We start from the raw sequence: 27,878 nt of genomic DNA, 5'->3' as shown, positions 1-27,878 counted from the left end.
TAAGCTCGCTCCCACTGTTTATTGCTGTGCAAGTACATGTTCAAAATGAGTTCATCCGTTTGCACACCTGCAAGAATATGGCGAAAGTATGCTGTTGATTTATGTCTTTTACGTAATGTGTTTTTTTCTTGTTTACCCCGCACTCCATGGGTAACCTCAGAACGGTTTGTTGGTAAGGAAATTGGTGATCATTTGCAGTGACTCCGGTGACTTGTCCAAGGGAACCATGTGGCCTGCGCCCTGTAAAAAATGTTGAACTCAACGTTATTTTTCAGGAACAGGCGCCTCTTGGAAAACAATAAAATTTCTCCATGGAGTCATCTGCAAAACACCCACGTAACTTGGGGTTGACGTCTCTCGCCGGGAAAAATTTTAAATGTTTAAAATTATAGCAAGCAGGTTTGCTTAAAGTAATTTACATTAGCTGCTGTATACAAAACGAAAAAGCAAGGGCACATGATTGTGTAAAGAAAAACATTTTACAATGTGCCATGGTTTCGCTATTCGGTTTGGCTTTTCGTCTGTGTGGGGCCAAGAACATTTGTCGATGTAGATTGGAAAGCAAGTAAACAAGATATAGGCGTTCAGGGCAGATAATGCTAAAAATTGCCCGCGTATTTGCACACTTCGCTGCAAATGTCAAGAGACAATAGTTTACTGCCGCCCTGCCCCAGAATGGCCTCTCTCTACCCGCCTCTGATGCTGCTTCCCTTTTGTTTCGCTCCTGCCACCATGAACACAGTGGAGGGTTTATCAAACCAATTCCATTTTCTCGCATTCTACTGGTCACGCGCAATCTACTGGAACCCTTCGTTACTGCTTGGCTTGTAATGCCGGCACCAGGTCTAGGCTCGGCGCGATCTGTTTTTGTAAATTTGGGGCACAGTATTGTCTTCAAGAAGCATTTTAAAAACGATAGTCTTTCTTGTTCTACTTAAACGCAGAAATTTTGGTCTGTCTGTCTCTCTGTGAGTCGATTTAGCCACCCGGTGAAAGGGGAACAAAAACTGCGCAATAGCCTTATAGAGCCACAGCCAAATGTAAACGTCTAAGTCTGGTATTAATATTCATACTTGTCAACATTGTTGAACAAGAACAAGACCTAACGCAGGTATAGGCGGAAAATCAATTGATAAGTGATATTTGCAGTGTTCCTTTATTGAAAAATTCACGGATGGTTGGTTTTTGCGATAGCACATAAAATACTATATCAACTGCAAAAAACCGTCGCCTGCTGTTGCCCGCGCTACCTGCAGGCGTTTAAAAAAATAAAACGGCAACAGCAACGAAAAGCTCCTGTAATTAGATTCCGCGTTCCGCTTGTAACGCTTGTGGACTGCGGAAACGTGGTTCTATTAACGTTGTAGTAGATGCAACGATTCACGCGCGTCTCCACCGTGCGGCAGCGCTGGCATCGAGGAACCCGACTTGGAGCAGTGGAACGCGGTAAATTTAAATTCACTTTAGGGAACCTGTAGCGTGTTATCTTGGGAGGAACGGGGCGGTAGAGAAAAAGCATGAGAGGTGAGCGGGAAAGAGCAGGGTGGCATTTACATGCCAGGGGCGCCAGTCGACTATCGTATTCCGTCGACATTTGCTACGAAAGGAGCAGACACTCGGCCAATTTTTTGCTATAGCAAATATCACGCGCACACATATTTCAAATTCAAAGAATACTGCCTAATACTTCCAGTTCTGTGTAAATGAATTGCATCTCCCGCCGTTGCAACCATTTTCGTCTCAACGCCACCAATTACTTTTTTTTCAGTACGGGTATTTGGCGCGATAGATTTTTAAAACCGGTAACCCTTTTTCTAGTTTTTTTTTTTGTGCGCGTAGGGATCCGCCGATGGAATTCAATGAAACCGCATTGAATTAAGGCTGTCATTTGGATTTGTCAATCGATATTAAGGCTCATTTGGAGAAAAGAGGTCTATGCGGGTTATTGCACTGTAACATGTTTAGGTGATGCACAGACCTTTTCAATATGTAGGCTGCGCCTGACGTTTCTGGCCACAAAGATGTCAGAGCAAAAGCTAATACTCAAGTTTGCAAGAATCAATTTATAGCAGTAAGAAGAGCAGTGCTGTTACCAGCTCTCTGGCATAAAACATTAAGGTCACACTCAATACCTAAGCTTTTGTTACGAATTCGTTGTGGCCTACTGCCTTATGCCTTGGCCAACAAGTTTTTGACAAAGACTTGACGTGTTTGCAGTGATCTTTCTTACGGGTTATTGTTTCCCATTTAGAGCTCAATGAACGAAGTCTGTCATTTGAAATTCTGTTTCATTAGTTTTGTGGAGTGGACATTTTCATAATAGCAGCACGTCACTGTAACTTAACCTATCAAGTATGCTACGCTGCTTCAACTGGGCTCAGTGGCCATCTCCTGCGCCGTTTATTTCCTTAAACTCAACCCATACTCAGAATTTGTGTGTGTGCGTGTGCGTGTGTGCGTGTGTGCGTGTGTGTGTGTGTGCGTGCGCGTGCGTGCGTGTGCGTGCGTGCGTGCGTGTGTGTGTGTGCGTGTGCGTGCGTGTGTGTGTGCGTGTGCGTGTGCGTGTGCGTGTGTGTGAGTGCGTGTGCGTGCGTGTGTGCGCGTGCGCGTGCGCGTGTGTGTGTGTGTGTGTGTGCGCGTGTGTGCGTGTGCGTGTGTGTGCGTGCGTGTGCGCGTGCGTGCGTGCGTGCGTGCGTGCGTGCGCGTGCGTGCGTGCGTGTGTGTGTGTGTGTGTGTGTGTGTGCGTGTGCGTGTGCGTGTGCGTGTGCGTGTGCGTGTGTGTGTGTGGATAGAATGAAAAATTAGACGACCTCAACTCATATTTTACGTTACGTGAGCGTTTTGGCGACTTCTACCGTCATTCTTTATCGAAATACTTTACTGTTTATCTAATTTTGCTACATTTTTCTGGCTACATATCGCGAATCTTCACAATTGAGGCAAGTGCGGTCACTATCAATAAGTGTAAATGCTTCGCTCATTGGGGAAGCCCGCACTGGGATATATGCAATGCCCCCAAAAGAATAACGAAAGCAAATTTCCGGAACACTAATGGGCGCCCAGCAACTGCGGCGCATGCCGGTCTTCCGAAAGAAAGAAAATTTAAGCCATGTGACGAATGAAATGCGACACCCCTACCACGTCACTTACGTTTCTTTGAACGTGTTGCAAAACGCAAGAGAACATCTAAAAGGTCGACATGGAAGGCGCCCAGCGTCACAACAGGCGGAGGCCGCTTAAGACTGATGCCTGCTATGCACGGGGTCAAAGTCACTTAAAAACAAGGCCGTGCAAGCAAAATAGCAGCAGGCTTCTCTGATTCTTTGGAGACCAATTCGCTTTAATTGCGAACGACGCGTAATCGAACGCACCCACTGTGCAATTGCATTATAACGTTATTTATGAGGAAAAGAGGGCAATTAAACTGGTGTTCTAATACATCAATTGTATGGATGTAAAAGGAACATCTGCGAAGTAAAATAAATATTCGCCGTAGTTTGCTCCTGTGGTGTCGTCCACTTTGGGCTCCAAACATTCGACAAAGCTTGTGTTTTGCACCTGTATGAGCCTGTGACGGTGTACGCAGCTTCTGACAAAAAAAGGTAAAAAAAGACGAAGGACCTTTATTTTCGAAATATCCAACTAGTGCCAGTTGGCACTGATTAAAGCATTCACTGCTTTTAATCGCATATCATAATCGGTCGGCGAACGTTCGGTGGGGTGCTACCTACCGCTTTTAATTTTTTTCTTGACTTGGACCCAGTGAGTGTGTAATGACTGAATTGAAGGGATTATATATTTGTTTTTACGGTTCTTTGTAAAAAAATGTCTTCCGAAGAACTTGTGAAAAGGACGGCATGTAGCGGGAAAACAATGACTAAAACATGTAGCATTATTGGCAGTAATTAGGTGCCGCCATTTTCTCGAAATTTTTCATGGTGGGAACGCTTGAGAGAAATAAAAGCACTAGAAGTGGTGCTCTGCTAAATAAATGGCTACCATAACTGAACTTTCTGTTGGCTTTCTGTGCGATACCTCGTAGTTTGGCGTCTTCTAACTGTGCTTGTACCAACTGAATGAAACCCCAAGAACTGTAGCGTTTCCCTGTCACCGACACAAAAGCAATCAAAAGCGCGTTCACGAAGTTGAGCGACTGGAGGTTTGTTCCATAAAAGCAAAACATCACCTTAACGGTAAGGAAGGTGACGTCATTTTCGAAGTTCTGGACAAATCCGGCGATCGTGGGACCGACATACCACATCCTGTAGTCGGACGTGGGCTGTCAGAAAGAAAATTCGGTTTTTAGGCCACGTTGACATGGCGGCAAGACTGTTCGAACAGCCTGAAAAAATGGTTATGAACAAATAAGCAGCACAGGAGCTTCACTAAACTGGCGTGGTTAGTGGTTGCCATTTTGATATTTGCTGTATCTTCAGCTGTATGCTTATAATTGCGCGAATCTGCCCCAGTCTCCGGGAACGCTATATTAAGTGCGAAAGCGCTAAACAATGTGTAGGAATAAATTAGTTAATAAATTAATCCTTCTTAGCGCGTAAGCATTAGAATAGTAAACCACAAGAAGTATGTCGGTACTTTAAAACCTGCATGCGCACACAGAAAAACTTCCGAAGTGTGACATGCCCTAAGAGTAGCACATATCCGCAATGGTGTAATGTATATCACTTTACAGCCAGTAAAGCATCCTTCTTTTGCACAATGTTCTATGATTAGAGCAGCGAAATTGGCCAATATTTTTTTTCACCATTCTACAGTTTTTCCTCCAATCAAAAGTATATGACTGGGAGGATTATAAAGGTTCTAAAAAAGAAGCGCCTCAAAGGCAACAACCTCTCCTTTATGCGGGTTTTGTCTTTTTTTTTTCTAAATTCATTCAGTTCTCATCACGCCTTAATCAGATAGAATAAATATATTTACATACATCATAAGCGCGATTACTAACGTCACTCTCGACCGGACTTTATTGGTAAGACATTCTAGTGTTGCCCGCCGAACAAGTTCTCAAACTTCATTCTCATGGGCGCCGCATGATATGCTTGTTTAACAACACTACATATTCGGTTAGTTCTGCTTTTTTTTTTAACAATAGCAAACAAAACGACAATACAGCAAGACAGAAAACCCATCTTTCGCTTCCGAAGGATGGTGTTTAAAAATGGCGGCCTACTGAAAGGGGCAATCTCCGGTTTTGGGGCCCTCTTCTCTGAGGTGAACCAGGGAGGGGGGTACCACGCCATCATGGCTAGTTCAACTGCCCCTTCTACGCCGCTCCTGCCGAACATGCTACACATAGAAGGCCTTGGCGAGAACGCGACACGTTGGAGTTCTATTCTTTTTCTTGAAATCTCATATGGCGAAACTTGTGGTTGGCGGAGTGGAATCTGCTACCATCTCCCTGGGTAATCGTGGCACCCCGAAGGGATCGCTACTATCACCATTTTTATTCAATGTAGCAATGACAAAACTCCCCCGTCTCCTCTCTCATATTCCGCATGTGTATCACAGTTTATACGCTGCTACCAGCCACGGTGGCTCAGTGGCTAAGGCGTTGCGCTGCTGAGCACGAGGTCGCGGGTTCGATTCCCGGCCACGGCGGCCGCTTTTCTGATGGAGGCGAAAAGCAAAAACGCCCGTGTGTACGAGATTTCGGCGCACGTTAAAAATCCCCAGGTGGTCAAAATTAATCCGGAGCCCTCCACTACGGCGCGCCTCATCGCCTGTGTTGCGTCGGCGCGTTAAACCCACAATCAATCAAATCAATTATACGCTGCTAATATCACAATATTGACGGCTGGAGACAGCGACGCGCACATCGAAGACCACCTAACACATACATTTAGAGCACGAACCGACAAAATTGACTGACTTCCCACGCTGACGTTTGAAGTGGCGTTTTTTCTTTATGCCTTTTTTTCGGAATCATCATCAGCCTACCTACGCTCACTGCAGGGCAAAGGCCTCTCCTCTAAATCTCTAATTATCCCGGTCCTGTGCTAACTGCGACCGATTTATCCCCGCCAACTTGCTGGTCTCATCTGCCCATCTAACCATCCCCGCCCCCGGCCACGATTGTCTTCTGATGATCGTAAGTTAACGTGCTGATCGAAATATCGGAAGTTAACCCGAGAAAATGTTAGGAATAAATGGCCGTGAAAGGCCTAAACGAATTTAAACTGCAGCACTATAATAACGTGCCACAACGAGGGCATGGATTCTTCTGGGCGCAAAAATTTCAAATTTATTTTTGTATATTGTTTTAAAGGTTTCCTATTCATCGCTCAAGTGGGGCGCACTTGCGATGCGGTTTCACACAGAAAACATCATGGTTCAAGCAGCCTACAAACACTTCTTTCGTCAACCGCTCTATGCGGGTTAAAGCTCTTACCATAATGGTTACTAAGATTGACAAGTTGTTTCTTTTTGATGCTTGCAAGAGTACAGGGGCAATAGGGCTCGCTACTGGGTACGAGGCTGCAGGATACAATGCCAGGTGCGTTCCGGCTTATGATACGCAGCCATTACTAAAACGCAAGTGCATGACATAGTTTAAACCTGACATAATTTGAACAAATTCGTTCTTTTGAACCTGTTTTCTGCCGCTGAAGACAGCAAGAGCCAACATTTTATTCATTTTTCTAAGCAGGTTGGGCGGCTCCTTTGCTTACCTCAAATCCCAAGCTGCGGACGAACCATTCGTCTCCAAGGAAATTGCACGCCATATCGATGTCCCCGTTGTAGATGAGCGTCTTAAGGCGACCTGAGCTGGCCAGCTCTTGAACAACTTGTCGCATTGTCTCGTGTTGCTGGTGGTAGGTGATGTTACTGCTGCAGAATAGACACCGGGGCGCCTGTGTTATAACGGGCACTTACGCTTTTGAGTCGGAAGATGGGAGATGCCTGTTCGCTTTTATTTAAGGCACTGCTGTTCCTACACAACGGTGTTTTTTATTACCGGCATGTGGCCCGGAAGAACGGACCACCTGGCCACCGGTGACGAAGGCTATCGGTTATTTATTCGAACGCACTGCAGCCCCTGTGGGCCTATAGCAGGAGTGGGGAGAATGCAAAACGTTTCTGCGCAGTAGCGGGTGTACAGCCATCAAACATATAAACAAAGTAAACAAAAAAGTACAAAAAGTACACAGACATATTCTCGCATAACAATAAACAAGGTATGCGTATGTATACAACATTTTCACGCATGTTTTACACCATTGACTGAGTACCCTACGCAGGGGCACATCAAGAGCACAGACATCAGATATAGACCTGGCAGAAATAACTGAAAATAATAAAGAAAAAAAAAGCATTGGTTCGTTCTCTTGAACGAACCGCGTACCACCCTCAAATGGACGGACTAACGGAACGTCAAACAAGACGATCGCTGATATGCTGTCTATGTACGTCGACGTTGAACATAATACTTGGGACGAAGTCCTTCCGTATGTCACGTTTGCGTACGACATGACTATCCGAAAAACTACGCAGATGACACCGTTAGAGCTTGTCTGCGGAAAAGGGCCGACTACGATGGCTGACGCCATGCTTCCGCATATTGAAGACGATGCCCTCAACGCCGACATCCAAGGATACTTGACTGTGCGGTGGAGGCCGGCCAGCTCGCTTGAGTTCTAGCAACTGACCAGCAGCTAGTGGATTCTGGGCGCTACAACCTCCAACGCCTAGACGCCGAGTACCCGCCCAGGGGATCGAGTGCGGGTTTGGACTCCCATCCTACGACGTGGACTCGGTGAGGAGCCTCTGCTACGGTATTTCGGACCCTACCGGCTTCTACAACGTGTTGGCCAACTTACCTACGAGGTGATTCCTGACGGTGATTCCGGAACATCACGACAATGCACGCGGCCCGAAGTCGTTCACGTGATTCGCCTAAAACCTTACAATGCAGGATGACTAATATTCTTTTGTTTCTACGGACTGTGATTTTATTTTATCATCGGGTCGATGCACTCTTACAGGGGGGGGGGTCGGAGGTAATGCCGCAAACTATGCATTGGGATTGTTTATTTAGGTTTTCCTTTTGCCGCCAGGCTGCGCCGGTCTGTTGTCTGCATGCAAAGTGAAGCGAGTGTTCCCTTCTTTATTTTTAGGCAGCCCGTGTTATCTCTTTCGATAGGGAGAACGTTTCGAACTAATGTCAACAGCGGATAATCTTATTTGATCCGCAGTTTCCTGGATGTAATTCGATGGTTCGCGAAGCACTCGCACCCAAAAACAAATGCCCGCAGAGCAAACGCAACGGTATTCGATTCGCCGACACTCGCCTTCGCGCGTCACTTTGTTGACTGCTGCTTCGCCGCCTGTGTATTCTTTTAGTTGTTATAGGAGCACAAGTTCGCTCCAATGAACTTGTTTTCCTTCAAGGCAACTGCGGCATCTTTGGCTTTGTGACAATATTGGGGTACCGTAAGTACTTCATACGCTTTCCAATTTATGAAAGCAAGGATTGATATCATACACCGCAGCAAAATTTAACATATGTTACTGTTAAGGATACAATTATTTTAAACATATGTGCGAAATTAAAAGGTTATACGAGTCAGTATCACTAACAACCAAAGTCATGTCGTTCAGCGAAAATGCGCGTTTTGGGGTTTTTCTTAACGTATACTTAATCACTGCAAAAGGGCAGTGCATGGTGACGCACTGATATCGAGAAGAAAAACTTTTAATAAGCGCACAGCGCAAGTGTCCCCCTGGCGGAACAGCAGTACTTAACCCTTGCCACTACAGTTAGTTCATTCTGCATTTGCTACACTGACATTTTTTGAATTGTCAGAAGCTCACGTAAGTCAGGGAAAGAAATTGTACGTGGTTCTTAGAAACTGAAAGAGCCTTTTCTTTGGTAGCAGCATACGCGAGATCGTGTGTGCTATTCTTGGAAGCTGAAGGAATAAACTCAAGACATAGAGATGGGAGATCTGTTACATGTTGAAGTTTCAAAAAGCACACAACGACGAGGGTTTACAGAAAAAATCAGACGACAGGCTGCAGCGCCACTAAGCCGTGTTCTTCCTTTTTCCGTTCATCCTCGTCATTTCTCGCGGTTTTATTTCATTGCGAAAAAAAAGTGCAGTCGTAGACGCGGTGATTGATGGATGTGCGCACACTTTTTACCAGGAAGGTGAATGCGCGTCAAAGGTCAAGCTCTGTACGAAGAGGCGTTGTCAGAGTGACGCCTGAAAGCCTAAGAAATACGCCGGCACAAGAGATGTACGGAGACGCGGCAAAACCGCACATTTTAACTGTATACCTCGGAAATGTTGAAAACAATAAGAATTCTCTGAATATCATTCCTACCCTTCGTTACTGCAAGTGATTCAAACTGTCTCTTTCTCGTGCAGAATATGAGAGAAGCACTAATCCCTGCCTCAAATGTATAAGAACATGAGAAAAAATGAATAGCGCTCAGAAACACAATTAAAGAAGTTCACGAAGATATACGTATATATAAAAATCCTTTAAACACGCATGTAAACATCCTTTCAACACTCCAGATTTCGTTGAAGTGGACAGAATTCGCATATTGTTGACTTGTCCAATTGGTGAATTGTCCAATTGGTGAATTGTCCAATTGATGAATTGTCCAAAAGGTAGATTGTCCAATTGTTGAATTGGTCAGATTTGTTGAATTGGCCAGATTTGGCGAAAACCACATATTTTTATTAAGCCGATGAGGTAATCAAACACCGCTTACTTGCACGGTGTCCACAGCTCCGGAGACTGTTCCACGTGCAAAGCTTCGATGACGTCACGGCGGTTGAAGTAGAGCTGAAGGCGGTCCTGATCGATGCATTCCGGACCGCCGATATGCAACACCCGCTCCTGGTAAAACCGGAAATACAACGCCTTAAATTGAAATAAATTGTGTAGAGAGGACCGATGTCTCCATCAGGCAGTCGGAGGCACTTTTTGCATGTTCAAGTGACGTTTTGTTGCAGGGCTTCCAGGTAGAATATCGAAGGAGAATTTCAATCTTAAACATTTTTTTACGCTGCCGCAAATCTTTATTCATGTGGAAGGGAAGTGCTGTTAGTTGTGTTAGAATGAACGGGAACTTCTGGCTCAGATGGGGTATTTGAAGGTTTCTACGAGAATGTCGAAGCACAAATAATAGAGTAAGTGTTTATCAACGTCCGCACTGAAGCAGCAATACTGAGTTATCTCTAAATGTCTCGCTTTGATATTGTCGCCCTCCTCCTACTTTCGCAGCGGCCGTACCTAAAGCTTACAGTACGAATGAACTAACTGAAGGCCGTGCCACGAATAACCCTTATGCGTTTTACCGCAGAAGAAAATTAAAATTGAATCTCGTGGTCCATGTACACGTTTATATGCAGCAAGTAAATTTGCATTCACCATTTCACAAAAGCAAAAATGGACGTACACCACTATGAAACTCTGTGCTCCAGTTACCGTTAGCAATGTAACTATACAAAAACGCAGTTAACTTGGAGGTGATAAGCCGCAGTACCAGTAACGTCAAAACTGATAATGTAGCTGCCATTCACGCCGAAAAATTTACATCGCTGCTAAGTGTTCACGGAACAGGAGATCCTTATCAATGCATTAATGTAAATTTATGCTTTTAAGAATTACTTTACGAAACATCGTACGTCATTTCAAGCGTAATCCTAAACTAAGCTTGCTGAATTAAGGAAAGACACCGGAATACAAGCAGTTCACACAATTTCAAAATAGACGATTACTTTATGTAACTTGTTTTTTGCCCGGACTACATAAACGTACAGTTTTTGTCAAAAATTTTCTCGGCAAAGCCGAAAAAGCGGAGGCTGCTCAAAATTCAATGTAAAAGCAAATGTCCCGACAGAGGCTAGAACGTTTTATGCCGAAAAGGCAAAAAAAAAACGCTTTTCTTTCTCACTGTTGTAAAATATTTCTTTCCCTTAACAGATAAGAATTATTCTTCGAATTCTTTGCGGTGGGGAAAGCGCAAGATTGGCCTAGACAATTTTTAAAAAGGGTGTAAATTTTCACACGGGCTCACTTGGTTAGTGCTGCCTTCAACTTCAGCGTTCTTAGATTGATCTGTGATCTTCAAGGTGTGCAAGCACGAAACATAGCACCCTCATGAATATTGTGTTTTCACTTCATCTTGATAAATCACGTGCAGGAGGCATTTACTTTATCTTGAGATCTGATCTCCCGCAGAAATCATTTTCGTACCAACGTAACCCCAAAACACCAACCCCACCGATACCGGTAACCCGGATGCACGCGCAGCTTGTCCGACCATGTGAAACCATAACCCTTTTACTGCGGGTGGTGGGGCGACGGGAAGTGAAGTGGCATGTCCTTGCCTATGCGTTTGTTTGCGTGGCGCCATCTACGGTGTTCGTCGTGAGGCATGCGGGCGGTGGCGGCCTGATGGCGGGTGTTTAAAATTTCGATTTTTGTTTTGTTTGTGAATGGGGCCTTTTTTACGCATGAAATTACATTTTTTTCTTTCAGTTGCTCCCTCCCACTTCGTGAGGGGTACTGCTAGCCGGGTTTTGTTGGTTTTATACCAATTTACGCCATTTTTTTTGTTTTTCTGTCAAATGCCGCGGACAAAGTGCAGTGTCGGCATCGGGCACACGGTGCCGCCAGCTGCGGGGGAGGAGGGTGGGGAGGAAGGGAGGAGAAAGTTTTGGCGCATGACGCCAACAGCAACACCGATGGGGACACATGTCTGGTAATAAAAGCTTATACAAGCCAATACAAAACAAGCTGTGTGCCCAATGCGTTTGGCCACGAAGCCCATTCCGAGGGCAGACTTATCATGAAACCCAACCAAACGTGCACCTAAAGTTTTTCAAAGCACGTGTCGCAGCCGTTGCGATGTACCTTGCACATGTGTATCCAAAGTTTCACAACTTTATTGCACAGGAATAATGAAGTGCCCACCTAGTTTGCTAAACTTCAGGCATCATGCAACCAATTGCACAAACTTTTTTGCAGCTGTCTACAAAAGAACAACTCTCAACAAGGCAAGACGATCTGTCGATTACCTTAAAATATTCCGCGTAAAACACAGACTAACAATATTCTAGTGCGAGTTACATTATTGTGGGATAATAATGCAGAAGAACCATGTGATAAAATGGCGCAACGGTGCCAAGCAACATGAATAGCCATGCTAAGTACCGGTAAAGCATTTCATCATGAAGAATGCTTTATTTTTGAGGGGGCTTAGGCGTATACAGGGCGTTTAAAACAAGTGCTAAAAAACTGTGGTGTAAAAACTGTTGCGGATTATTACATTACTATGTGCAGGGCATTTGGCTTTGTTTGATGTATTCGGGATGAGGCATGGATTCTTCACTTGTGTGCACTTCTGTTGTCATAAAATTTAACCGTTCCTAGCTGTACTGAAGCCCACGCATTTCTGGGCTATGACGCTAAATGTTTATGTTCCCGCCCCCACCCCAGTTTTTGGGGACTATCAGTGAGCCGAAAATAAAGCAATGAACACAAATAAAAACATGGCAGATTGATATGCAGTTACATTAAACACGTTCAGCATTAGGCATTGAGAACGCCATGCGCTTTGCACTTCACCCCCCTTTTTTTCAATCCAAAAAAGACAATCCTCAGGAGTTCTCGTTTCGGTTGACTTGTGTGTAGCGGATAGAATTTCCTGCTTTTCAGCATTTCGCAATCCCTGGTGATGAGGTCGCCGGATAATCAGCGGTGTCATCGTCAGCCAGTTAACGTTGGGAGTTGCGAGGTCGTTGATCGACGGAAAGCGGTCACCCACGCACGCGACACGCCGAAGTTGTATACGCAGCCTAAGAACGGTTCACGTTACCAAATAAACAAAATAACCTCCAACTGAACTAACGAAGAAGTTTTCAGCGCAAACGTCAAGAAACTGACGGTTGGCGTTTCCTGAGTGAAAGCACGGATTTGTCGCTTTCTCAGGCGCACAGGTAGTTCTGATGATCGTATTCTGATTTTATACGGGCCGTGAACACAAAATACAAGTTTAGTTCACTAAAAAGACTCATTTGTCCTGAGAACGATGATAGTAATTTTGCTTCAAACAAATGATCTAGATTGTAGGAAAAATAGATGCAACAGTGGCGACTCCGCAGTAACTTTCCAGTGATTTTTCTATGACCTCACAAAATCTTGCTTGTGCTATCGACGGCCGCCATCTTGAACCACCGCCAAGAAGCATGACTAGGCAACTGTAGTGAGGTCTCTATTTTTTGTTTTATCGTATTACTGGAATGCTAACGTGCAGGTAATACGCTCATAACTGTGTTTTCAGTTCTGGCAGATTTTACGTCGTTCGTACCCACACACGTCACTGTAGCGCGAAATTCGAAAGTTTTTCAACATTTCTTCCAGTTGTCAGTTACAAAACGTCTTTCGTGGGTGGGATGGCACTGAATAAGTTACCAAAGGCTAGGTATTTGAAATTAACGAAAGTTGTATTTTGTCTTCATGACCCCTTAAAAAAATCTGAGCATCAGCCCTGGTGTGGATGCAAGTCAGAAGGGAAATAAATGAAACTACAGCAGGCTATTTTTTACTGTTTTCTATAGAGCAGCAAACTGTTCCCGGAATACAATGAAATTTAGAGAAACAAAATGAAACATCGCATGTCATATCTGCAGAACGCCGCAAACAAAAATTTAGAGGAAGCAAAGTTCGGGTAATGGAAAATTTCAAACGGTGAAAGAGAGGAAGTCTATTCCTCCATCCATTGGCCGTGCTTTTAGTACACGTTTTTTAATACATCTATAATTTTCTGCCTAGTGTATTCGTACGAGTAAGCTACCATTTCGCAATTTTTTTTTTAGATAAGGCGACGACAATATTAGCCAACCTTTCAGCTGGCTCGCTTTCAAATAAATACAACGGCCATCTCTGTTTGCAGAGACAAATACTCCTCAGGAAGGCAGTAACAGAGTTTGGCACAAAGCAAAGCTGTAACTTTCTTTTACCGTTGTCAGTCGATTCATCATTTTGAGCATGAGTAGCTTGGTTGCGTACAGCCTCGTATTTTCTGGTTTGCGGGTTGATAGTGACGGCTGCAATTGATCGCTGTAGCTGCAGGGGTCGTAGAGGTTGTAGACATTCAGACCACTTTCAGCGACGATGTAGTTTGCCCTGTTCACCTGCGAACGAAGACAGCTCTAATAAGCGGTGTTCAGGAATAACTGGTACTAGTTAGCACAGCAAGCGTATTCTTCATTAGTGGATCCGCATTACATTTTGGCTCTACTTGAACGCGGTTTAATTTTATCCGGCACGCTGGTTCAGTGGCTGTGCGGCTGCATTCTGTTGCAAAACAAGTTTTTGAGTTTGATGTTTGGCTGTGGCTATTGTAATTTCGAAGGAAGTGTAAAATTTCTTGAAGAACTTTAGCTCACACAGGGTGGCCAAGACACAACGTGACCAACTAGAGCTAGCAGCGTAGCAATGAATTATTATCGCACGGACTTCCTGAGTCTGTCGTAATGAGAGGGGCCTTGAAGGCTTCCTAAGAAAGAGGCCGACGACCCATTCGTAGAACCGTTCTCGTAACACTGACACGTTTTCCTGGACCAATCTCGGGATCATTTTTTCCCCTTATCTGCAGTGCATCGTGAATGGCGAGTAAATTGCGGCGTCCTTGCAGAAGTAATGACTGCTAGCAACCGGTGCTGCCAGCAGGGCTGCGATTCCGCAAGGTGATTAGCTGGGCGCTGGTTTCGCACACAGCTTTCTGCATGTGACACAGCTGCTCCACGGGGGAAGTGAGTTGGATCTAAGCAGCCAATAGAGGGTGAACGTGCTTTTACACATTAACAGTGTGGGGAGTTAAGTGCTCCGCCTGCATAGTGCGAACACACGACCGCCGTTGACATTGACCATCATGTGCTGAGAGTATACTCAAGCGCGGCGTACTAGACAAACATACACACACAAATCAAGCACTTCTCCTTACAAAAAAGATCGTAAAAACTCGAAGCTTTCTCCAAAAGAATTTCTTCGATCGTTAGGACTCCGTCCGATACCCCCGAGGGAACAAAAACAACGCATTCCTCTAGCCCTGCGAGATGACATCCGGGTGGCCCCAATTCCTCGCAATATGCACGCCAACTACCACCTTGGCCGCCGGGCTGCCCGTGCTCGAGCCCTGACTGCGCGATACGGCGAAGACCCCAGCGCCCTATATACAGATGCTACCTCCTACCCTGGGCGCGCCGGCCACGTAGCCTGCGTAGTAACTCATACCGGCCAATGCGTCACTGCCGCCACTACTACCACAAGCTCAATCGATGTCGCCGAAGAAATAGCCATTGCCCTGGCCACAATTTCCCGCCCTGACCAAGTAACCATCCTCACCGATTCGCAGACAGCCTGCCGAAATTACCAAATTGGCCGAATTTCTTCATCAGCACTTCACATCCTCAAAAACTGCACAACGACCCCTGACATCCGCATCGTCTGGGCTCCTGGACACGCCGCCATCCCCGGCAATGAAGCGGCTCACGCCGCGGCTCGCGATATAATACACCGAGCCATTGCCGACGTTGGCCAATGTTTACCCCCTCACGATCAACTCCACCCACTCAGTGGCTACACGGAGATTCTCGCGCATTACCGGCAAACTCGCCGTCGTCTCCCACCACCACACTGGCGCCTCTCCAGAGAGGACGCTACAACTTGGCGGCGGCTCCAAACGAATACGTATCCATATCCCACCCGCCTCCACCTTATCTTCCCCACCCAACAACCTTCCCTCTGCGCTTACTGTCCCCAGCCTGGCACCCTCTACCACATCATATGGGAGTGCCAACGAACTCCAGACTTGCCCCCCCTTTCCAACCCAACCTTCGAGCAGTGGAGGGCTTCCCTGGCCAGCCCGGACCCGGATATCCAGCTTAAGTTGGTGACCCGAGCACGGACGGCCAGCCGAAGTCAAGGCATCCCGGACTAGGGACGCCTTCCACAGGGCAACGCCCACACATCAGCCTCTGCTGGAGAAATAAAAATATTCTCTCTCTCTCTCTCTCTCTCTCTCTCTCTCTCTCTCTCTCTCTCTCTCTCGATCGTATCGGAAGGGCGTAAACAGATAGGCCTCGGCTTCATAACGCAAGGCACCCAAATTTCATTCAGACCACGGGTAACGTTTTTATCTTGAGGTTTTTCATGTGCCTTCGCTAATCATCATCATTGTTTCGTGAAACCCTTTGTGTGGAGTTGGCTTTCATGCAGTGCGTTCCCGCTTTTTGACGCCATCAGTGAGGAAAAAAAAAACCCTCACTTTAAAAGAAGGCGATGGGGCGACGCTCGTCCTGACGCCTTTTTTATCTCTGGCATTCGTCTAGTACGCTACCGTCCAGGATGTTAAAGCAATACCAACTTGCCCAAATGTCCGCAATACATAAGTTCCCTTAGGGCCTGCTTAGCTGAACAGGTAGGCAGTAAATTCCGAAAATTCCAGTTGCTGATCAGTTAGCCTCGCAGGGTGTTTTACTGAGATAATTGCCACATGTTTTGATCATCAGGTGAGGCGAACACGTCTCTTTACCACACTGCCATACAGGCGCGGCATTCTAGATAACTCCCAACTCTTTTTTGTCGTCTCTGGCTGGGGGTGGCAGTCACAAATGATTACAGGAGCAATGAAGACAAAATACAAGTTGGGTTTATTACAAAGACTGCTTAGTCCCGATAACAATGATACCAATATCATCGCAATCTTCGAACAAATAGTGGAGATATTAAAGAAAACGTGTGAAGCAGTCGCGACCCCCTAGCCAATTTCCCGCAACTTTTGTATGACGTCACGGAACCTTGTTTGTGCGATTGGCGGCCGCCTAACTGACCTGTCGCGACGACACATGACTGGACGTCTGTAATGGGGCCTCTAGTTCCATTTGACCGCATCACTTTAATGCTAACGTGCAGTTAACGCACTGAAAATAATGTTTTATTGTTGGCCCGTATGACGTCATTCTTCCTCATAACACGTCACTGTGGCGCAAAATTTGAAAGTTTTTATATACTTCTTGCTTTTTTTTCGTTAAAAAACATCTTTTGCGGCTGTAATGTAGCTGAGTGAGATACTGAATCCTAGTTCTTTCAAATTAAACGAAGTTGTATTTTCTCTTCATGGCGCCTTTAATAGGAATGGCAGCAAGTGAGGAGTGCGACACGTGCGGCACGCCGGAGAAGATACGCCACGTTTTATGCGAGTGCCCACGCTTTCTTGTCTGAAAGAAAGAAGCTGTCGTCAGAACTCAGGAACCTGGACTCTCGGCGGCCATTTTCGGAGGAGAAGATTCTGTGTCACTGGCCTTCTCTGTCATCCGCTCAGAAGGCGACTGAGAAACTCTTCGCTTTCTACAAGCGACAAACTTAAACACAAGACTATAGACTGAAAGCTTTCAGTGTCTCTCACAGAACTTGAGTGTTTAGTGCTTCAGCGCTGGGCATACGTGTCTGCTCCAACTTTTCTTCATTCTTTCCTTTCTCTGTTTTGCTTATTTTACCTTTCGCACGTGCGGGATAGCAAACTAGAGTCTAGCCAGGTGAACGTTCCTGCCTTAATTCTTTCTACATACTTCCTTCATTCCTTCCTTCATAAAGCAGTTGAGAGGCTACCTGAGCAATTTTTCTAGTTTTGCAATTCCCCATTTAATACAACATCAATGCTGGCAATAAGATTGTCCTCCCTAGGAAATCTCTCAACATATCGGTAATGGCACGTGCTCGCCATCACCCATGGAAGACACTACCGGATCAGTGCAGGCGGGGTCCTTGTTGTGCCAGCCGAAATCACACGTATCCTGGGAGATGCTGCCATTGCAGCAGTTTGTGGTCAGCTCGTCCCACAATCTGCAATGAAACATGCAACGACACTTAAACTCTGTAACCGCTTTGGAGATATTAAAAATTGAAAACGTCACAGTTACGCTCCAGGTTTCATTGACTAAAAAATACGCGCAAAAGAAAGTTGCGGCCTGTGGAAAAAATGTCGGTCATAATGAAGATTGTGCGAAGGAAAGTTTGACATCCACCTCAACGCATCCGTACGGCTACAAAGGAAAGTTTCAGGGTTTGTTGCACTATGGATTGAGCCCTAGTGCAACAAACCCTGAATTCCGCGCGGGTTCGCGGCCTCCTTGATATGGGAGCCTGACCACATCCCCGTCCCAATACCCTTTTTTTTGCTCAAAATAAATGCTTATTCCTCCCGCTCCTCGACAATCATGTAATACCACTGGGGAGCGCCAGAAAATTTGCGAGCGCGCATGCTTAAAACTAATGTGCAAAAGGTGAAAGTTACCACCGCAAGTATCGGTGTTGGGCCAGAATTATATTGTAATAATTACTTTGTAATAATTAATCAAGGGCCCCGTTGCAGTCTGTTGACTATGTGACCCTTGTCTGTATACTAACTTGAATGTATTTTACACCGTCGAAAATAATAGAGAATTCAAATTCAATTCAATCCAAATTTAAATTTCAGTTACCGGATGAAAGACACTTTATTAGCTTGAGTTCTTCGTAGACATTTTGAAGCATGTATGTGATTTAAAACTATTAAGGATAATTTTTAATTAATAGTGGTAATTTAGTTCATGGTGCCTACTTGTCCTATCGCCTGTAAAATGAGCTGCAGTAGCAATGTTTTTTATGCGAGCTTGCATTACCGACACTCGTAGTGCCCGGTCAATCATCACAGCTCTTAAAAATCGCAGCACTCATAAACAGTGATGGTCTGTTGAACAACGGGAGCCTTTACCGTTCTACAAATGTAAATCGCATATTACGATTCTGATATCTTTTCACCAATTTTATTTCTTACGTCGTCACCGCATGCCGTAGGTTAGATAGCAATGCTCAAGCAAACTAATCAATCTCACTATAGCAGCAGCATAATTAAATGGTTTAGCATGTGGTGGTGCACGTAAACTTTATTTTTGACAATTTACAGTTATGTAAAATGTGGTAGGCTCTTCATTCCTGAAGAATCTTTATGCCGTAGCAACATGAGCGGTCCAGGTCCTAACGCATAAAAGCGCATTCATCGTCGTACAACGTGTGCATTGAGGCAACGTTTCAAGGCATGTCTTACAGCGTTTTTTAGTTCTTTGGCGTGTGGGTAAAGCAGTTGGCTCTCTAAGGAATATTGCTGTTGCAAAAGGCATCATAGTTCCAAACTTTCGTTTTGCCACATCACAAAGCAGGGTAGCACTGAACGAAGGTTCACCATTAACGGGTCCCTGTTTGTTCGCTGGTTGTGGGAGCATCTATAAGGCCACTTCTGACCTCTTGAGGTGGTATACTGTCGTTCAAAATGACCATCATTGCTTTCTTTCTCACTAAAAATCTCCCTGTACACGTGCAAACGGTCATTTTGACTTTGCGTATTGAAGCCACTGTAAGTCTCACGCGAGAAGCGCCTGTAATAGCGCGACGAATGTAAGTAGACAAACGGAAAGTGGCGTATCATTTTTTTCTTTTTTGTCTTTACTTAAATGCGTGACCTTTACGTTCATCTGTTATTTTTTTGCCTAGAGTTTCTTTATCAATTGTACTTAAGGGTGGAGAATTGCTGGGTTATGGGACTGTGGGTGTATTAATTTTGTTTCGTTCAGAATTATATTTTCGGAGTAACACATACTATTTCGGCAGTCTGCTATCATAAAATGCCCGAAGGCAGCCTGAACTTTTTCTGCCTTTTGCAGCGAAAGCTACAGTACGCTACCTCGTGCAGTCTTCGCGGGGTGACCAGCTTTGACCTTGAAAGCTAGAGGTTAAACCACACCCCCTTCCGCAAGCGCCCGGATTGGAGCAGCGCCCGATGGCGGGGAGAGATAGGCGAGACGGTAACGGAGAAGTGTGGGGGACCCGTGCCGCCGCCTGGCGGAGGAAGGCGAGGACGCCGCCGCTGCAGCGATAAGTGCGCACGACGAAGGAAGGCGACGTGCGCGCACAGCTGTGTGCGATGGAGTAGGACGAACATCATGTGGTCGCTCGTACAGCGGCGACTCTTGAACAACGCCGTGAGGCGGAAAAGACGAAACACGCTACTGTTGCGTCCAGCTTCGCTACCTTCAAGTCTTTCGCGTTAGTATAAGCTTCCTTCATATTTTCTCACCTCGTGTGGTTACCCGCATCTGAGGGCGAATATGAGCAATTGGATCTGTTCGTATTGATTCGAAAAAAGGGATTACGTCAATACATACGACGTTATCTTAAAACCGAACCCCATTCAAACGTGAAAGCTTCCAACTCGGGATGGTGGCTTAGCTACTTCTTCGTCGGCAAACACTTCTGACGCCTTTTTCCGTTTGATCACTCACTTGTGTCCTATGAGGCCATGGTAGTAAGAGAAAAAGATAAGGGAGTTCCCGAGCATTGGTAGATCCAGCGCGCCGTTTCCGATGGCCATTCCCTTAGGGAGATGTTCAAAGAGAGAGAGAGAGAGAAACATTAGCACACCTTGGTACAAACACATCCTAATATTTGCTTTGTTCAGAGCATATTTGATCTTGGAGGCAAATGACGTTCATTTTTTCAGTACAAATCAGAAATCTCACCTCGTTTCTTTTTTTTTTTTTTTGTTAACTAGCATAGGGTTGTACGGGAGTATGGTGCAGAGTAATATGCTCCAACTATGAAAAAACATTCCAAATCCTTATTGCTCAGTTCTGAAACCATTAACACGCGCCTGAAAAATGAAAAATATTGAGAAAAAGTGAATAAACATCACCGGGAATATTTTGAATCATCTATGTTCATAAGGGCTAGAGGTTCGGCTTGGAATTTGAAAATCGCTTCCGCGGCTTCGTTCCCACTTCATGACTCTCTATGACCAGGAAAGTAAGAATGCCTGCATCCATGAATGACAAAAAAAACGGTTGTGCAATCTCAGAAGCAGCGACGCGTACGCATTAGCGTATAATGATTAACGCGGGCTTCTTTCTAAAACGCTACGGAGCCTTGGACATCAGCTAAGATTCCGGTGCTTAAGATACCAACATTTACCCCTAAGGACATCCTAACGCAGTCCCATTATAAAATATGAGTGAAGGCCGAGTTTACTATATTTATGCCCCCAGTTACTGTGACAAGACTACATAGCCTCCACATGGCATTGCAAGAACTCCGCAGCAGTTGACAGCATACATCAGCCTAAACCTTGTGGGTAGATTTTCATAGCTACATTCTTATCTTTTATAATTACTTGAAACTCACGAGTACAATAGGAAGACCTCTAGGGCTCTGATGAAACACCTAGGACAACTGTTCAAAAAGCACATTTTATTGAGGACCCACATATTGCGCACATAAAATGAGCTATGACTTGATTCCTAATCCTAAACAACTAAAGCTCTCTTAGTTGCGCTTTGATATTGTGTTATGTGAGAAGATTGAATATGATGCAAACTGTAGTCTAGGTGGCCTTTGTAGACTAGTAGGTGTGCCTTCCGACAACTCAACCAAGTCCGCGTTCTGATGCAGAAGAATCGTTCCGGCAAGTCCGGCTCTTACACTAGCAGAAAGATCACTCTCCCGTGTTTTATATTCGACGTGCAACAGTTACCTTGAGGTTCACACCACGCAAGTCCCTCAGAAGGCGCTGTGCTAGGAGAGGTATATAGACACCGGCGTAGCTCTCGCCCGTGATGTAGAAGTCGTTTTCCAAGTACATGGGAAATCGTTGGAAGAAATCCATCACCGCCTTGTAGTTGTCCTCTGTCGTTTGCTTATCGTCAGTTTCGTAGACACCCGAAGGGTCGTAAGAAAATCCCACGCCGACAGGCGATTCAAGGAAGAGGACGTTTGCGACCTGCAAGAGAACGGTGGCAGCAGATAAGTAGCAACGAACGCCGCTATTGTTAAACTAACGCATCTATGCACTGTGCAGTAAAAAAAACACAGCCTGCAATTTTTTCCTCATCAGCTCAGCACGTAGCTAACTGCTCAGAAATATTGAAGTTTAGGATATCTAAGGTAAAGTAACTGGCCAGCTATATTCCTAAAAAATTAACGCGTCCAGTGTATAGTACGGTGGGAAAGGGCCAAATTCCGACGAGTTGTCATACGGCGGAAGCGCTCATTTGGCGAGGTAAGCCGGAACTACAGACTCAATATTTAGTGAAGGGTTTTGATGTTTTGCAGGCCGACATCTCTAAGCACTTTAGCGGGACCATGTGTGTTTGAAAGTCGTATTAAACAACCTACACCGTGATTATGTGTGTAACCTCAACATACATTTCCAAGTCATCTCGTGACATCACGAACGTCGGGGTGCAGAATATGATTTGAAAGCGTTTCGTGAGACCTACTTTGTTCCAACTGAACTCGTTGAGGGTCACATTGACGCCGTGATATCCGACGCGGAAAGGGCCAAGTTCAGCAACGGCAGCCAACAGGGAACTACAACCTGGTCCTCCGGTCAGCCACAGCAGAAACGGGTCCTCGGACGGCGACCGCTGGCTTTCCATGAACCTTCGCGAGGAGACATTGCGGGAGGTCGTGAGGTATGTGCAGCAGCGCATACAAGAACGCCAGGACGCACTGTGCTGATTTCATGCACATATAGGTTTTGAACGGATGCTCCGAATCCTCATAAACCAAAACTGTTCAAAGTGAATTTGTAACAGTATTCCGAATGAAAATACTTTGGAACCGGGCTCGTTTCTTACGCATGCTACGAAAATGAAATTCCCCGCAGCACGCGTTTTGCCAGCGGAATGATTCTAAAGTTTCACCGTGTTCGTAAGGGCAGATAATTCGCTATATTTAAGAGAGTATCTTTCAAATGGGAGCTAAAGGAGCCTATGCCGAACCTAAACATTAACGTCTACTGTATTCTGTTTTGTTTTGGCTTTGCAAAAAAACGTTAAATGGTTGTTCCTGCACATGTGTTAAGCCATACATGCGGCAAAAACTAAAAACGTAGCGCGGACGTCAAAATCTTCACCTATAGCCATCGGGATTGAGTGCATAACAAGTAGCGATTCATTTAATGTGATATTCCCTGCCATGTTGCTTATCGTTATGTCTTCTGCGACGTGACTGTGAGCGCGTGTTCAAATATTGTGAGTTCCCCGCCGCGGTTCAATAAAACACTCTCGAGCGTAAACGACAATGGTCACAGGCTTCAATGTCCGCCACAGCGTTGAGGCGGGAGGCGACTGGTAAGAAAACTGTCAAATGTCCGACATACAACGGTCGAGCGCCACGTCTAGCGGATCCAATGACCGCGTTGGCCGATGGCCACCTAAATAATTAGAGGTTAAAAAAATCACCAGAAATTCAGCGAATTATCTACTAATGCGTAGCATTCTTATGCCACTTGTCTGGAGCGGGCGCGTTTCACAGCCATTTTTTTTGTTTTTTATATAATCCTGTGCTGCCAATTATCTCAATTTACGCTATTATAACGATTAAAATGGATAAATTCATGAAATCTGCATTACTGTGGAAATTCAAAGCGTTATACGGTTTCCTATTTTCCGCAATTGCTTAATATTTTTCATATTTTTTTTGTTTTTTGAAATTTCGTTCGACCAATCGCCTGCATTTACGCTGTTAGAACGATTACATTTAGAATTTTTACGAAATCTGCATTGTTGTAAAAATGCAAGACGTTACACGGTGCCCGATTTTTCATAATTTTTTGTATTTTTCCAGTTCTTTAGCTTTTCAAAACTTCGTTGGACCAGTTATCTCTATTTACGCTATTATAGCAATTACAGGTGCACCCGCGATATCTGCATTTTTTGCGGAAATGCAAGGCGTTATACGGTCCTGGCTGGGGGCGGGGGGGGGGGGGTACTCGGCAAAACATTTTACGCATTAAAAGTACTTTTTTGTAAAGCGCAGTCACGATAAAACCATGCTTCACTGGCGAAAACGTTTGGTCCAAGCAATTCGTAGACGGCTATGGCTGGACCTAGATCACTTTCATACAAATATGTTATATTTCTTCGTTAGGGTTGGCCCTCTCCGTGTCCTATTGATAACATGTACCCAGGGTTATTGTTGCTATTGTTAAATACATTTTTCAGTCAGGTGTGAAGTACCCTCAGTACCTATAGGGCGGTGAAGCTGTTGCTACGGTCAATCTCAGTTGCACCGGGGCATTGTAAGAGTTGCATTTACGGGACATATGCGGTATTTACGATGCAGGGGTATCACCGATTAAGTATACACTACATATACACCGTACGTATACAATAGTTGCTGTTTTCGAGCTTCATCATTAGGCTTATACTTATTCTACCACTGTATACGAAATCAACAATGTCAAACTAGCTGCAGGAAAACGTGAGCCTGCTGAAATATCTAGTGTTACCATATCGACGACACGTTGTTTGTATGAATGGCTTAAAAAATGCTGGCAGCCTGCTAGAGAATACAGTATCGGTTTACTTTTTCCTGCGATGGTACCTAAACCTGTACAAATTAGAGTGCGCCGTTATTTCTAATAATGAGACAGCTCTACTAAAGATTTATGGCTTCGTGTGAAGGTATCACAGGTGATCACAAGCATCACGCCATCCCCTCCACTACGGCATGCAAAAAGCGATGCGCAGTCTCGCCACGTAAATCCCGAAAATTAAATGTTCACCAGTAATTTAGGCCCTTGGAATTCGAACGCAATTCCGCTATCATTAGCGGCTGCGTGCTCCATACATTATGAAATGATGCATACCTACGCAAAGCACACACACTTTCACTCTTAGTGTTCCCGAGTTACTTTTCACTACGCGCACCCGTCCGCCCATTGCTTGTAATCACTGGCTAGGCGTGCATGCAGGCAACCGTGTGAGCGCGCCGTCACTCTTTACGTCGGGCTCCGCGGGATGGCGGTACTTGTTCGTGCTAAGCACGACTGTAAACACAGGACTGTGTTCAACGTTACAAACTCTACCTCACCGAACGCAAAGTATTGCCTCGAGTCCAATGTGAACGCGAATAATAACATATCTGTTGACGCCACCGTTTAGAATCGGATTGAAACGGAGTAGATGACGCACACCGCTGTTTTTCTTCTTTGGCGCGCGGGCGCAGTGGCCCAAGCCGCACCATGTCTGTGGCCGTTTCAAGTGTTGCCAAGCGAAGAAATTGGCAGCTAAACTTTTCAACGAATATCACCTCATTTCTTAGCTTAACTTTCCTATTTCGCCATCTGGGATAACCCAATGCGCAAGGGTTACTGCAACCTAAACCTGTCTTAGCTGCGATGCTACGAACGCACCAGTAGTGAAGCTTCCGGCCTTCTCCGACATCCAGGTACCCCGAATAGTGCTTGAAGTTCACTGGCTGATTTAGTCCTGGTACGGTGGTCACTTCCCACTGTGCAGGGTCGAATGCTGTTGTTGTCGCCGAGAGTATGAAAGCTCCGAATAGGGCCTGGATGAGCATGGCTATCTTCCGGGTAGCCTGCAAGTTGAAGCGAAAGCCGAGCGAGCTAAGACCGGCATGGTCACAAAGCGAATCAGCATTCCGTGCAGTGCTACTGTAATATAACTCTATAAAAAAGTGTGTACGTGAACATAACAAAATCACTGTCATGCATCATGTCGGCGATAACATTTCACAATATTACGAATTACGGAAATTACGAATTGGGCTGAAACATTGACCAAAAAATTCCTCCCTCAATAAACACACCAAAAAATTCTATTCAGAATTTTTATTTTGAGAAATAGAGTAAAAATGCTCCGGCCTGCCAAACAAAATTAAGAGAGTATTGCTTCGGTTGTCAGTTATAGAAACATTTCGTTTCCTTTTAGTGTTTTGGTGCGTGGTGACTGACCCTTGTTTTGTACCAACCCATAATCAGTAACTGGATCGGGTTTCGACCTCGGTGTTGACCTTGCAAACGATAACGCCACTTAACTCATAGGGCTTATTGCATTCGCTCCCTGAGTCATAACGGCTCAATAAATGTGCAAGAGCGTTCAGTTCAGCTAAAATCTCTTTGAAGGGTGAGAGTTTTATTTGAAGGGTATAGCAAGGTGTAAACATTTGCAATGGAGCCCGCCGTAATGGAGGAGCGCTGATTGGTTTATACCAAGACAGGATCTAAGATGCACCGACAGCTCGTGCACACCAATCTTCACTTTGTTTTCCGCCACCGCCAGTAAACAAGCTGCCGCTACGGGAAATAGCACCCATGCCTACGTGCTCTGCTGCACCACTGTCAGCCACTGAAGGCGGGTAAGAAGGGGACGTGCTTTGCTAAGCAAGCTGGATATATTTTTGGTGGTTTTGCCAGCCCAGAACGTCGAGTTATTAAAGGGTGGCTTAAAGGGGCCATGCAGTCAAAATACCAGTTTGTTTTATTTGAAAGATATCGTGTTTTATAGTGCCCCAGCGCTTGTCCGGTGGCGAATGATGCCGCATTCATTAAGAAATTATTCAATTTAGGTTAAAATTTTGATTATCCAGACAAATCATGCGTTTTCGTGACATCTGCCATGAAGTCGCAAGGACGGGTATTCAAACGAACTTCTAGTGCGTCATTACACTCTGCAGCCTTGCTTACCGTCAGTCCTCTACCACGGTCCGTATGCTCTGTATGCATACAGAGTCGCAGACCGTTGTCCGCCGTTGCTTTGTTTTTAACCGCATTTGCACCTGGCTTGTTTTTGTTACGGTAGAAAGTAAACATGGTCACTTGACACAACGTTGCTTGCGCCATTCGGCCAGTGTCGTGTAAGACAACTCTAAAGCAGCGGACTGGTGGGCAGATAAAACAAGCATGGGGCGCCCATTAGCAACAGCAGTGCGCATCGGTACTTCTATCTTTACGCGTACTTTCACAGCTGTCATTGTTTCACCCCACCATTCTTGCTGCTATAAAATCATTATGCATTACACTTAAGCGAAAACAGCTCGTTTTGAAAGTTTATAAGCCCTGCCTAACTTGCGTTTGATTTTTCCGGCCTCAGCTAATCGCACGGCTGCGGATAAGGCGTCAAAGGTTCTGTTCCGGGAAATGAGCTAGTGGGTCGCATGGCCATTCCTCTTTTTCCTTATTATGTAGCTTATTTGAGCGAAGTGTGCGTCAAAAGTAATGTAAGTGTTATTCTAACGAGGCAATCTTTCGAATGAACCAAACTTGTGCTTTCTCTTCACGGCCCCTTTAAATGTGTACAGCCTTCCAAATTTTTAACACTATAGCGGGAGCGACGACCGATCAGCATGTCAGCGACTTATCGCGGTGTTCACCGGCAAAATAGGCGATGGTACGCGCACGCGCATGGAACTATCTGTTGTGGGAGTGTCGTCTGCTTTGCTGTTCTTCTCAGGGAAAAAAACCTTGTTTTTCTTATCTTGCAAGACCGTTTCGCTACCGCCAAAGGTAGCTAAGCAGCGTGGGGCACAAATTCATTCAGATGCAGTGGGAGGAGGTGTGCCAGTGTCATGGAAACACCGTAGCAGACGACACTCTTAGAGCAGATGGCCCTACGCGCGTGTGCGTGCTCCGGCCTATTTTGCGGCCGAACACCGTGATAAGGCGCTGACATGCCGGTGGGTCATCGCTCCCGCTAAGTTATTAAAATTTGGGAGGCTGTACAGATGGTTAAAGGAGACAGGCGATGTGAATAAGTGAGATAGGGAGGAGGCTGACACGCATCAGGAGATCAAATCTCAGCACGCAAGCAGGGCACGTGAGACCAGAAACTAAAGTGCGTGACAGTGTGGCGTGATGCCGGGAGCTTACCTCAGCCCAGAGTACGAAGCGTCAAGAGTCAGAGGTGTCTTGATGCCGGCTGGGCCGGGAGAGTTTCTGGCGCGGTGTCGTCCTCCTAGAAGTGCGTGTTACATCAATGGAGCACGTTGTACCGAGGGAGAGTTTCGCT

General features: G+C 45.4%; 1 protein-coding gene across 2 annotated transcripts; it reads right to left on the bottom strand.

Annotated features, from left to right (window-relative positions):
* LOC144178024 (lysosomal protective protein-like) lies at positions 1-27,878 on the bottom strand. Of its 2 annotated transcripts, none has more exons than XM_077705561.1 (11): positions 27,740-27,878; positions 25,265-25,449; positions 22,344-22,506; positions 21,599-21,844; positions 20,355-20,446; positions 17,781-17,880; positions 13,995-14,168; positions 9,737-9,864; positions 6,684-6,840; positions 4,187-4,279; positions 1-240 (listed from the first exon to the last, which is right to left on the bottom strand). In XM_077705561.1, the coding sequence occupies exons 2-11, from the start codon at positions 25,429-25,431 to the stop codon at positions 157-159; spliced, it is 1,404 nt and encodes a 467-aa protein (XP_077561687.1). In that variant the 5' UTR covers positions 25,432-25,449; positions 27,740-27,878; the 3' UTR covers positions 1-156. The 2 variants fall into 2 exon arrangements, with proteins under 2 accessions (XP_077561687.1, XP_077561686.1); XM_077705560.1 differs by having other exon boundaries at positions 6,684-6,843; positions 27,740-27,877.

This window comes from Haemaphysalis longicornis, unplaced genomic scaffold (assembly GCF_048455015.1).
Source record: "Haemaphysalis longicornis isolate Haplotype H1 unplaced genomic scaffold, Haemaphysalis longicornis Haplotype H1 scaffold_379, whole genome shotgun sequence".
Taxonomy (NCBI): domain Eukaryota; kingdom Metazoa; phylum Arthropoda; class Arachnida; order Ixodida; family Ixodidae; genus Haemaphysalis; species Haemaphysalis longicornis.
Note: the sequence above shows the minus strand (reverse complement) of the source record. Positions and strands in the feature narration are given on the sequence as shown.

Bases quoted from the DNA above. Each gene is read 5' to 3' on its own strand.
- LOC144178024 (XM_077705560.1), bottom strand. From the start codon at position 25,431: ATGCTCATCCAGGCCCTATTCGGAGCTTTCATACTCTCGGCGACAACA. The intron at 9,865-13,994 runs GTAAAAGAAAGT...CGGTTTTACCAG, and splicing joins TGATGAATCGACTGACAACG to GAGCGGGTGTTGCATATCGG. The intron at 6,844-9,736 runs GTAAGCGGTGTT...TCTATTCTGCAG, and splicing joins GAGCTGTGGACACCGTGCAA to CAGTAACATCACCTACCACC.